Source organism: Tupaia chinensis, unplaced genomic scaffold (genome assembly GCF_000334495.1).
Source record: "Tupaia chinensis unplaced genomic scaffold, TupChi_1.0 Scaffold145519_1, whole genome shotgun sequence".
Classification (NCBI taxonomy): domain Eukaryota; kingdom Metazoa; phylum Chordata; class Mammalia; order Scandentia; family Tupaiidae; genus Tupaia; species Tupaia belangeri.
This window is the reverse complement of record NW_006205376.1, coordinates 1,368,734-1,381,559: the sequence shown is the minus strand read 5'-3', so window position 1 is coordinate 1,381,559 and position 12,826 is coordinate 1,368,734. Positions and strand designations below refer to the sequence as shown.

General features: G+C 41.7%; 1 protein-coding gene across 7 annotated transcripts in view; it reads right to left on the bottom strand.

Moving 5' to 3' along the window:
• FGD4 (FYVE, RhoGEF and PH domain containing 4) overlaps positions 1–12,826 on the bottom strand; it is a 172,575-nt gene that overhangs the window by 45,288 nt on the left and 114,461 nt on the right. For all 7 annotated transcript variants that reach the window (XR_003547819.1, XM_027768095.1, XM_027768094.1 and 4 more), the window contains 3 exons: positions 5,374–5,463; positions 1,878–2,023; positions 1,299–1,455 (listed from right to left, as the gene is read on the bottom strand). Coding sequence is in view for 6 of the 7 variants with exons in the window: in XM_027768095.1 (XP_027623896.1) it covers positions 1,299–1,455; positions 1,878–2,023; positions 5,374–5,463 (393 nt within the window). In the remaining variant the exon portion in view is untranslated. The remainder of the gene's footprint in view (positions 1–1,298; positions 1,456–1,877; positions 2,024–5,373; positions 5,464–12,826) is intronic.

Below are 12,826 nucleotides of genomic sequence, written 5' to 3'. Positions count from 1 at the left end.
AACCTCTCAAAAAAAAAAAAAAAAGGTAATCTATGTGACACTAACAGCACAGACCATGGAGGATGTAATAGCCACATTTTATACTTATACCAAAATGTCTACATTTTATTAGAATTAAAGCTGGTATAATATGAAGCATATTGTGATAAATTAAGATGAATATGGTAATCTCACTATGAAACTAACTCAAAAGATAGTTTACAAACCAGAGGAATTAAGGGCAGCTGTGGGGTGGTGGTAAAGGCTGCTGGATCCTATATAGCCAGTCGCGGGGTTCGAGTCCTGGACCTGGCTGCTTAAGAAACACACCAGGTGCCTGTGTGTGTGCTCCAAATCCCATTGACCAGAGGGGCTGGCAGGTAGCTAGCTGGTGGTTGGGGTGCTATACTTCCATATCGCTGACTGTGGCTTGATTCCTGGACCTCGCGACTTGGTTTTTTACTTTCCCTTTCTCTCTCTCTGTCTCTTCCTGGTCAGATGAAAAAAGAAAAAAAAAGTAATGATGACAAATAAAATAAAAAATTCTTTAAAACAAAATTGACCAGAGAATCGAATGGAAATTACTATGACATTACTAAAATGTAGTATCTAGGTTTGAGAAAGTAGAAGAAAATCAAGATACAGATATAAAGGGACAAAAAAAAAAAAAAAGAAAGAAAGAAAGAAAGAAAGAAAGAAAGAATAATGATGTTTCCAAAAGTCTCAAACTATTTTTTATCCATTTATATCTCTTCCAATATCTCACCCTTTAAAAGAATGCAAGAGAAGCACACACCTAAATAAGAGCACTGTAAATTTGTAAATTTATGTAGACTTTAAAAAAGCCAGCTTCTGTTGGTCTCAAAAGCAACTGAGAATTTATTGCTTAGTGTGTGGCGTGTGCTCAATAAATATTTTAACCCTGCAGGATGATCTTTGCATAATTCAGAGCATAATGGATTTGGCGAGGTATCTCAGACAGATCTTTTTCTTTTGGAGAGGTTTTTGCTATAGGGCACGTGCGCTCACCAGAAAGACAGACAGAAAGTGAGAAATCACCCCCAGGAGGGGATGGCCATGCCACAATCCCTTCTCCATTTCCATCTCAGCATCCTGGGCACGTACGCACACACGCCTGGTGTGAGTTTAAGCCACCTGGTCTGGGACTCAAACTGCAATTGACTACATGGGAGTCCAGCAACCTAGCCATTACGCCAACTGCTGGTCCCCAGACAGATCTTTCTAGATCTCAATTTGAGATGTCGACCACATAGTTTACATGGAAAAATTCAGTCATTCAAATAAAATAGTCCTATTACCTGGATTTCTTCAACCACTAACTTGAACTGGGGAGTACGTTCTGTCATGTTTTTAACCAGTTCCATAGCGTTATCAAATCCCTTCACATATTCTCCGTACATCTTCAGGAATGGCGCCAGTTTCTGAAGAATATCTCCAATTCTGGGGGTAGTTTCCCTGAATCAATATACAAACAAGTTGTTACGATTTCTTATAGGATGAGCAAGTTAACAGGGCTCCAGATAAAGTAATCCCCATGTACACATGTGCTTTGTCAGATCCACTGTGCTGTGACACTTGCACAGAATACAGAGATACCATTTTAAAGGGAGTTTAGAAATAGCACAGGAAGGAGAGACAGTGTGGAAATCTTGAAGCTCAGATTACCCCAGCTATCCTGACTCCATTAGTCAAGAGCTCGTTTGGAAAACGGAGATGAAACCCTGTACCACCACCTTTATATCAGTCGTCTTTACTGCAAACATTTAGAACAGAGTTGCAGCTGCAGCTACGTGTGGCATTTCTATTTCAATTCATACACTGTAAACAGGCGTCTTGCACAACTGCCTCAGACATCATTTGCTCTCTGCTCCTCTTACCATTCTTGCATTCGTTTCTCCAGCTCTGGCAACAGGAATTTACTATGGAAGGCATGGATCGACGAAATATTAGAAAAGATCTTATTCACCATCTCTGCTGGAAATGAGCCTCGGTTTGCTTCTTCCAATAACTTGCAGTAAAATACCTGAAGAAGAGAATAAAGCAAACGTTACTTCAGATTTATTGACTAGTAAACTACTACTGTGCTAGCCACAGAATGGGTTCTTTGTAGTCTTTTAATGACTAAAATAATGAATAAAGGGTAAAGTTCATGGTCCAGGAAATTAATCAATAACTGAAATAAAAGAGAGACTGTGTGTTTTGATTTAGGAGAACCAGGGATAAGGATGATTAGGAAACTGTGATCATAATCTAGCTCTGATTGTAACCTGTGGGATATTAAGGCAGACGATTTACCTTTTCTGTGCCAAAGAAATTCCAGTTAAATTCAGTAGGATTTACCCTTCCTATCCAAAGCTGGACTTCAGGTGGATGAAAATACTTTATATACATACAACAGTGGCATTTCTCACTTCTACCTATCGACATTTCTTGTTTGTCGACATGAATCTCATTTTTCCCATTAAAACTATATGCTCCTTTGGAAGGGGAGATAACAGGATTTAATTCTCACCAAAAAAAAAAAGGTGTTTAATATCTAGTTATGAATGAACAAGAAAATATTTCAGTCCTCAGATTTGACATGCTTGTTAGTAAATAGTGCATGATAACTTCAAATACTGAAACGTGTGTGTGTGTGTGTGTGTGTACCTTCTTCTGTAACAGTTACCTTAAAGACAATTTAAAAATAAAAACAAATCTTGTAGTCTTAGCTATACCCCGCTAGGGCTGCAAGTTCTCTTAATTGCCACTCCATTAAATGTGGGCAGAAGGAGGTCTGTTCCTTCATGATGTCCAGATGTTTGTTAATTTTCTAAATTCACCTACACTGCATTTTCTTGGAAGGCAAAAAGAACATAAAATTATGTCCTTAGAGACTTTAATAGGTAGTATACTGTAGTAATTAAGACTAGAAGTCTAAATATCAGCAATAGTAGCTGAACAAGTTAATTTGGCTTAAAAAACAAAAACAAAGAAAAACCCTATGCATTTATAATTTGATAAGAAAGACACATCTCCATTATAGCAATACCTAAAAGCTGGGACCAGCAGTTAGCGTAATGGCTATGTCGCTGGACTCCCATGTAGTCGACCGCGGTTCGAATTCCAGACCCGGTGGCTTAAACTCACACCGGGCATGTGTGCGTGCGTTTCCAAGATCCCGAGAGGAGAATGGAGGAGAAGGGATTGTGGCGTGGCCACTCCCCTGGGGGGTGATTTCTCACTTTCTGTCTCTCTGTCTCTGTCTGGCGAGTGCACGCGCCCTATAGCAAAAACCTCTCCAAAAAAAAAAAAAAAAAAGAGGAAGAAAAGCTAAATTGACTTTGACTTGTGAAATTCCTTGAAAAAAAAGAGGATTTGAGCCCCAAATTCATTATGTAAAAGAACACAAGCTGTAAACTGGCTCCTCGAGGCTCATGCTAGCAGGCATATAGTTCACTTTTGGGACCAATGATAAGAGGTGTGCCCAGATCACGTTTTCATGAAATTCCAGTCTTCTAGCAGAAGTAGGACCACGCTTCCTATAGCTAACCTCAAACATGCAGATTTATCTTCTAACGAGAAATCTGTTCTGGACACTCGACCAGTAGTCCTGTTTTTGCTGAAGCAGGATTAAGATGAATTCATTTTCAATAGTTATTCCCTGTGGTACATTTTTTTTTACTTAAAAAAAAAAAAAAGCCAGAGGGCATGTGCACTCACTGGAGAGAGAGGGAGAGAGGCAGAGAAAAAGAGACGGGGAGGGAGAGAGAGAAAGCAAGAAAGCACTCTTCTGTCCCACCTCCATGGGAAATGGTCGCATCGCTGTCTCTTCTCCATTTCTCCCTCCTGTTGAGATTCTGAGCACACACACATGTGCGTCTGCTGTGTTTCTAAAGCTGCTGGGTCCAAGGCATGACCATGAGTCAGCCATGTGAGATCCAGCCACCTTAAACACATGGCATGAGCATGAGCTGGCCCTCCTGATATATATATATAGATGAGTTTTTGGCCATAGGATGCGTGACTGTGCCAGAGAGACAGAGAGAGAGAGAGACAGACAGAGACAGAGACAGACAGAAAGACACAAAGACAGAGAGAGATGGAAAGCGAGAAGTCATCCCTCAGGGTGAATGGCCACGCCGAAATCCCATCTCCATTTTCCTCTTGGGATTTGGGCAGGGATGCACACATGCCTGGCATGAGTTTTAAGCAACCAGGTCTGGGACTCAAACTGCGGTTGACTACATGGGAGTCTAGAGACATAACTATTACGCCATTAAATGGTCCCCCCATGATACATTTTTAATCTTTCCAAATGTAGATTTGGAAAGGCTCCACCATGATAAAAGTATAAAATGTGGTAAAGATAGATTTCCATAATCAACAAATGTTGACTGGGCAACTTTACGCCAAGCACTGTACTAAATATTTCATATAAGGTTGAAAAGTAAACTCTCGTAATCCTTTCTGCCAACAGTTAGACCACGCACATCATGTTAAAAAGCAAACTAGCCCAACTGACATCAGCAATGCATTCATGTGAGCATTAGGATTACTAATGTCTTATTTAGATTATAATGATAACATGATCCTCAGGATCACAATACATAGTCGAAAAACAGGCCCAGCCTCCATGGTGCAGTTGGGAGGATTCTGAACTGCAGTGCTGGAAGCCACATGATGGACCATGGGTCATTTGACCGGAAACACACCAGGTGCAAACACATGCCCAAGATCCCGATGAGCAGAGGGCTGGAGACAGGGATAGTGGCAGGACAACATCCTATTCAGAGTGCTTCTCCCTTTTTCATGAATACAAATAAGCTTTAAAAAAAAGACAAGGCTAGCATTTAAGGTTACAGACACATTTTTGACTTGTGGTTAGCGAAAAACCTATACTCTCTAGGAAATACAAAATGTTTGTAACTAGTGATTTCACTAACAAAACCGAAAGGGCTAGAGATTTTTTTTGAACAAATATCCTCAACTATCCAGAGACAGGCCATTATTTCTTAGTTTTTCGTTTTTAAGCTTTTTGTGTAGGGCATGTGCACTGGCTAGAAGGTAGGGGATGGAAGAGCGAGAAAGTGAGAAATCACTCTCCCGGGGGGATGGCCACACCTAAATTCCTTGTCCTCCAGTATCCTCTAGGGATTTGGGGCATGCGCGTACACACTCAGCATTACTTTCATGCTGCCGGGTCCAGGACTCAATCACGAAGTTGGCCAGGTGGGATCCAGTGCCTTAGCCTCCATGCCACCTGCCGGGGCCCCTTACAGTTCCTAAAATACCTTACTTACTGGGTTAAAATGATTACCTAGGTTCTCAGATTACAAGGTTAAAACTATACACAATGTCAATGTAAAATAATTCTGAAAGAGAAAATATTACCTGATCTAAGAGGTCCAGCCGGTTGACATAAGCTCTTTCTGTAAGCAAAAGTTCACTGGCTATTTTGTGAAGTTTTTGCTCATTTGTCTCCTAAGAATAGAAGAAATATTTACATATTAGCAAAGAAACCTTGGACAGTATTTTCCAAGTAATAAACACCTCCTTAAATAGTTTGATCGAAACAAACTTCGCAAGTTTCTCAGGTATCCGGGTTGTCTCAGTCATTAAGGAATGTCCAACCAGAAATGCACAAACCTAGAAACAAGCCATCTATGGATTTAAACTCCAGTTTCTTCCTTAAATCGTACCACGTATTTTTCCTTTAAAACACCCTGTATCTTTTTCAGTTCTCAGGATCATACTTTCCTCATTTTTCCTACCTCTCTCAGGCTGCTCTTTGGAAATGATTTCATCACTCTCTCAGAAATCTTGATTATTATTATTGACATAGATTTTTTGCCTCTTTACAAGAAAAACAAAAACAGAACCATCGGTCCCTTCATTCACTCATTTATTTTTATCTGTCAGAGGGTGCATGTGCTCACCAGAGAGGGAGGGACGGAGAAAGCACCCCATAGTGGACTGTGGTCACTACACATCCCTTCTCCTCCATTTCTCTATGCACGGGGGTTTGGAGCACATGTGCACATATGCCTGGTGTGTATTTCAAGCCACTGGGACGGTGACTCAAACCATACAGCCAGCCATGTGGGATCTGGCTCCCATAACCACGAGGTAATATGGCCAGCTTGCTTTTTGCCTTTCTATATTTAAAAATAATTTGGTAGAAGGCATGTGTGCTCGTAGGAGACAGAGAAAGGGGGAGAGAGAAAAACAAAGTGAGAGAGCACCTCCATAGGCAATGGTCAAGTTGCAACCTCTTCTCTTCCATTTCTCCCTCCTTTTGGAATTTTGGGCATACATGACTGGCATGTTTCCCAAGCTTCTGGGTCCAGAACTTGAACCACACAGTCAGCCATATGGGATTCAGCTACCTAAACCACCACACCACAGGCTGGTCCTGCTTTTTGGCTTTTACAAAATATTTTAATATGGCAGATCTTTGTTTTGTTTTTATTGCCAGAAGGTGTATGCGCTCACAGAGAGGGGGTGTAAGATGGAAGAACCACCTTGCAGTAGGGTGTGATCATGCTGATACCCCATTTCTCTATCCTGTGGAGATTTGGGGAATGCATGTACATAGGTCCAACATGTTTTTCAAATTTCCAGGGCTGGGATGTGAACTGCAGTTTGCTATGTGGGATCCATCTCCCTTAACCACTGAGCCATGGAGCTGGCTGGCAGCTTTATTTCTTGTTAGGTGCTCTATCGCCTATGTCTGCTACCTTGCTGCAGTACACAACACTGGCATTCTGGAAAACATTGCTGAATATATGAGTGGCAGTCTCAGGTTCCTAACTATTGCTGGTGTGAGACTGCTAGGTCAACATAAGACCAAACACATCTTTTCTGGAAGATCTCTACCCTACCACCAACCCCTGACTGTCCCCATCTTGTTAATGGTGCCATCCATTTCTAGGTAACTGGCTTTGAAATCCTCAAGTACTTTAAACTTAGTCTCTGCCATGAAATCCAGACAGCTACCATGTCCTGCTTGTGATACTATGCCTTTAGCAGACACCCTTTAAGTTTTTTTCCTGCTACTCTGTTTTGCTTACCTCACCTCAAAGCCCAGGCCAATAAATCATTTCCAAATGATATGATTCCAATATGGTTTTGATTCTCACTCACCCTTGATTGTTTCTGCCTAAAAAAATCTTTGCACACACAATCCTCCTTCCAGAAAGGTAATCTATTAGTAGTCCTCTCAGATAAAATTCAGACTCTATATACAATCTGGGGTTATTCAAACCTCTACTCACTTCCTCAAAGTTCTTTCTCAGTGTATCTTTACAGGCACCTTTCTCTCCAAACGCATCAATTTAATGAGTTTGATCATGGTCCAAACATGTCCCTGGCCATCCTGAAACATTTCTTCTTTTCGGAGGATGCAGATGCAGAGAGGAGGAGAAAGCATCTCCCAGTGAGGCATGGATATGCTGCAATCCCTTCTTCATTTCTCTTCCTATTGAGATCTCAGGTGTGGGCCCAGCATGTTTTTCAAGCTGCTGAGGCTGGGACTCGAGCCACAGTGGGCCATATGGGATCAGCTCCTTTAAATGCTAGGTTACAGGGCCAACCTTCTTGCTATGTCTTTCTAGGAGTCTGTGACTTCCTCTCCTTTGGACAGTCTGCTGAATATCCATTCCTTGTCTACAAAGCCTTCAACTATCCAAAGCCCTTTGGTTTGGTCTATTAGAATACATTAGATATTTCATATATAAATCTCACATTGAGAAATTTCTACCCAGTATTTTACTAAAATACCCTTTCACTGTTGGAGATTATGAAGAATAATCAGGGTTTAGGGAAAGCTCCAGTAGTAAGGGAGACCAAAGAATGAGCCAACGTCTCATTTGTATGTAAGGGCTACATTTTAAACTGTGTATAAAATGCTATTAAGTTTCAAGAATGCTTCATTGTATTCAACACATGCAAGATACACTTTATGCTTTTGAACCTCTAATATCCATACTAAAGTAAAAAGTTATCATGCTGCTTCTTGCAGCAGCCCTAGAATAAGGTATTATTATGTGAAGTAAAGTAATATACTAGTCCTTAAATAATTTGTGGTTTCAGAAATACTGAAATAAGAACTATTGGGTTGTCGGAAAAGTCATGACACATTTTTGCACAGAAAAACATAGGGAAAAATATTGTGACCTTTCCAACAACCCAATATACATATACAGTCATCATATTCCATAATTAGTCAAGGGCTTAGTTAAGAAATTCAGGGAAAAGTACTGGTGTTGTTGGTTGCCTGCCTGGCAGGTTCCCTCCCTCCTCCCACTTCTTAATGGTATCCAGATTTCGTTAGGGTGTGTGTGTGTGTTGTGCATGCGTGCACAGGTACAGTGGGGTGGTGGTGGTGTCTTATTCCCAGTTCATAAGTAGGGCCTTGAATGCTGTAAGAATCAGATGAGACGGAAGGACGTCATAGAAGGCTAGGTCACCAATGCTTGGTGGCAGGGTTGGGAGCGCCGAGCAGGACTTTGCGAACCTCGGGGCTGTGTGCTCCCTCCTGGCAGCACCTGAGCCGAGGCCCTGGAAGCCGAAGGTGAAGACTATGGTGCTTCTTTTCTTTCTTTCTTCTTTTTTAGGAGAGGTTTTTGCTATAGGGTGCATATGCTCACAGAAAGACAGAGGGAGACAGAGACAGAAAGCGAGAAATCACTCCCCAGGGGCATGGCCATGCTGCAACCATTTCTCCATTCTGCTCTCGGGATCTTGGGCATGCAAGCACATGTGCCTGGCATGAATTTAAGCCACTGGGTCTGGGACTTGAACCATGGTCGACTACATGGGAGTCCAGCAACATAGTCATTGTACCATCTGCTGGTCCTAACACTATGGTGCTTCTGAACATCTCGCTCACTAGTACACCAGGGTTTAGAAAAACCACACCAGGCAAAGAGCGTGCATCAAGCTCAGGAATGAAATACATTAATGTGGGTGATTAGGCTCAAGAAGGGCAGCTGTTTGATGGCTTTGATGAAGAATATGACTGCCCATTTTAGATGAAGACAATGGTTGATGAGTTAGAAAACCAAATGAGAAGGTGGAGTTACTGTTGATTACTGTGGATGTGATTTCTTCTCTGAATGCTGGTTTCATGCCGTTTTTGTGCTAAGAACGGGTAACAAAATATTGTACAAAAGACTTGAAACAAGGGGTTATAGTGAAAAGAAACTAAAAGCAAATATTCAGTGTGAGATGTTTCTTTTTTCTTTGATAGGTTTTTGCTATAGGGCACATGCGCTCGCCAGAAAGACAGGAAGAGACAGAGAGATAGAAAGTGAGAAATCATCCCCCAGAGGGGATGGCCACGCTGCAATCCCTTCTCTCGGGATCTTGGGCACGCACGCACACACGCCTGGCATGAGTTTAAGCCACCAGGCCCGGGACTTGAACTGTGGTCAACTACATGGGAGTTCAGCGACGTAGCCATTAAGCTAACTGCTGGTCCCTCAGTATGAGATTTTTCAAGTCCTTTATGAAGAAGCTATATCACCCTACCAAGAAGAAATTGTGCATCAGCTGCCCAGCAATAAACCAGAAAAGCTAGAGACTGATAAAAACCAAATCTTGATATGATTGAGCAATGGATCAAAGATCAGAACTCTCTACTTATAAAACTGGCCACTTTACACACACACAAAGGATCAGACTACACACAATTGGTCTAGCATCCAGTGAGAAATGAAGACATAAATACATGCTGAGGGCTTTGGCAATAGGAAGCTCCATGAGAGCCATGGGAAAGCTCTCTGTCGTCTGTGGGAATGAGGGTACATGTAGGCTCGGGTGTTATGATCAGCCATCCCGCACCCACCGGGATAAAGCAATGAAGCTCGTTATTGTTCAGCCAGGCAGAGTGTTGTGAACAGAAGCATCCTAATTGATAAAGAAAACTTAATACATGCTATGATATTGAAAAATTTCCACATAACTTTTTTTTGCCATAGGGTATGTGCACTTGTCAGAGACACACAGAGAAAGGGAAAGTGAGAAATCATTCCCTGGGGGCAAAGAAGGGGGAGGCCACTATACAATCCCTTCTCCTCTACTGTTCTCTCAGGATTTTGGGCACGTATGCACACACACACACATACACACACACGCATCTGGTATGATTCTCAAGCCACCAGGTCCAGGACTAGAACCATGGTCATCAATGTAAGAGTCCAGCACCTTAACCACCACACTACCTGCTAATCCCTTTCAAGTAATTTTAAAACAATTACTACTTGGGACCAGTAGTTAGCGTAATGGCTATGTCACTGAACTCCCATGTAGCTGACCGCAGTTTGAGTCCTGGACCCAGTGGCTTAAACTCACGCTGGGCGCATGTGTGTGCGTACCCAAGATCCCAAGAGGAGAATGGAGGAGAAGGGACTGCGGCGTGGCCATCCCCCCTGGGGGGTGATTTCTCAATTTCTTTCTCTCTGTCTCTCTCTGTCTGTCTGGCCAGCGCACACTCCCTCCAGCAAAGCGCCCTATAGCAAAAAGCTCTCAAAAAACAAACAAACAAAAAAACAATTACTACTCATATAAGACAGAAAGATAAAGTACTTACTCACCTCTCAAAAAACAAACAAACAAACAAAAATTACTACTCATATAAGACAGAAAAATAAAGTACTTACTGAAATAAAAATGTAACTTTCAACCTATATAAAGTGAACACAAATGCATAGTAAATATATAAGAAACATATCCGTATTTCAGAGGAAGAAAATGAAACATGCTATCCTTCATATTCACAAGAAATACTCCCCGGCATTAACAATAGGAACCCTGTTGTTTCTTTTTTTCTTCTTCCTTTTTTCCCCTCAAAGCTAGATCTTTTGAGGCATTATTTACAAACGTCGCCCTTTCTGGTGCACACTTGAGGAGTTCTGACAAATGCACACACTGTGTAATCACTACCACAACCAAATAGGAGCAAGTGTTTCCGCCACGCCTTAATTGTTCCTGTGCCCTTGTAGTCAATTCCCTCTCCACTTCCAGGCTCCCACCGCCAGCACCTGGTAACCACTAACCTGTTCTTTTCCAGAATATCATGTAAATGGAGTCGCACCTGGATGGGCATTCTGAGTTTTGCTGCTGCCCACACAAGGCATCCGAGACAGCCATGTTGACAATAAATAATACCAGCAGCTTGTGCTTTTCAAGCCCTCGGCTTTTCTCTATAGTGGCAATGTGTCTTTTTGACTCACTTATATATATGTTCCGATTCAAGTTCTGCCAGTATCTTTAAGGAAAACACTCCTGTAGAACTTGTGCCATGATAAAATAATATTAGGCTGTTGGCAAGTCATGATGTGTTTTCCATGCAAAAATGCATGACTTTTCTGATACATCTCCTAGGAGTAAGAACATGTTAACCAATAGGCCACACTATTAAAAAAAGAATGAATTTTATTTATTATCATTATTATTTTTTAAATTTGCTACAGGGCATGCACACTCATAAGAGGGAGAGAGGGAGGGAAGGACAAAGAAAGCAAGCTGTCAGGTCCAGGATTCGAATCCAGTCAGCCCAGTGAAAGTCCAGGACTTTAACCACTACACCACCTGCTGTGGCCCGCATACTGCTAGCCCTATACAGTCTATCACTTCTATGCACTCAAGTCACCCCTGAGGTCTTCCAAGATCCTACAGAATCTGAAAAGTATTATATCAGAAAATTATTTTGCTTTGAGCATACTTCAGCTGAACTTCAAAAATTGTGGGTATCTTGGTCATATTTTGCAAAATCCAAAAGGAATGCCATCAGTTGTTAGCAAAGGCTATGCCCCTTTCACACAGATGGTTCACACGGAGGTCCCGGACCTTGCTGAAGCCGACAAAGATAAGCAAAAGCAAGCTTGTTGACATAAGGTTTCCTCACTCACATGTAAAGTCTGCAGAAATGTAAGGAATTCTGGCGCAGCTGGGGGATTTGCCCTCATGGAGCCTTACTTTAGGTGAATCACAACAGCAATAGTAGTATCGCAATAACAAGAAAAGAGAGCACTGTTCACTGATTGCTTGCTATGTGCCAGACACTATCGCTAGGATTCTACATAAACTGACTAATCCATATGAAACTCCACACAGTAGGTCCAGTTATTATTCCTATTTTACAGGCAGAACACACACACAGAAACACACACCAAAACCAAATCCTGTGGCTCAAAGGAGCCAGGTAACTAAACCAAGGTCACACGTTAGGTGAGAGTATAGATTCCAATCATAGAAGAGTACATGACTTTTTGTTGGTTGTTGTTGAGAGATTTTTGCTATAGGGCGTGTGTACTCACCAGAGAGACAGAGACAGAAAACAAGAAATCACCCCACAAGGGGATGGCCACGCCACAATCCCTTCTCCTCCATTCTCCTCTTGGGATCTTGGGCATGCATATACACCTACCCAGAGTGAGTTTTAAGCTGCCGGGTCCAGGATTTGAACTGTGGTCAGCTGGGAGTCCAGAGATGTACCATTACAACATCTGCTGGTCCCAAGAGGGGGTACATGATTTTAAGTAACTAACACGTAAATACCGGGAGTTTCGTTTTCACCCTCACTTACAATAAAAAAAAACAAGATTATGATATAAGCCTGTTAGGAAACAGAATGACAAAATACTTTTGCTTCTTCACCTAAAAATGTAATGTGGTACCTGCTGTCCATTTTAATTTATATATATATATATATTTATATTTATATTTATATTTTTTTCCTCTCACTCTCTGGTGAGTGTTTGCACCCTAAGAAAAAAATCTCTATGAAAAAAAAAAAAAACGGCATTGGGACCAGAAGTTAGTGTAATGGCTATGTCCATGG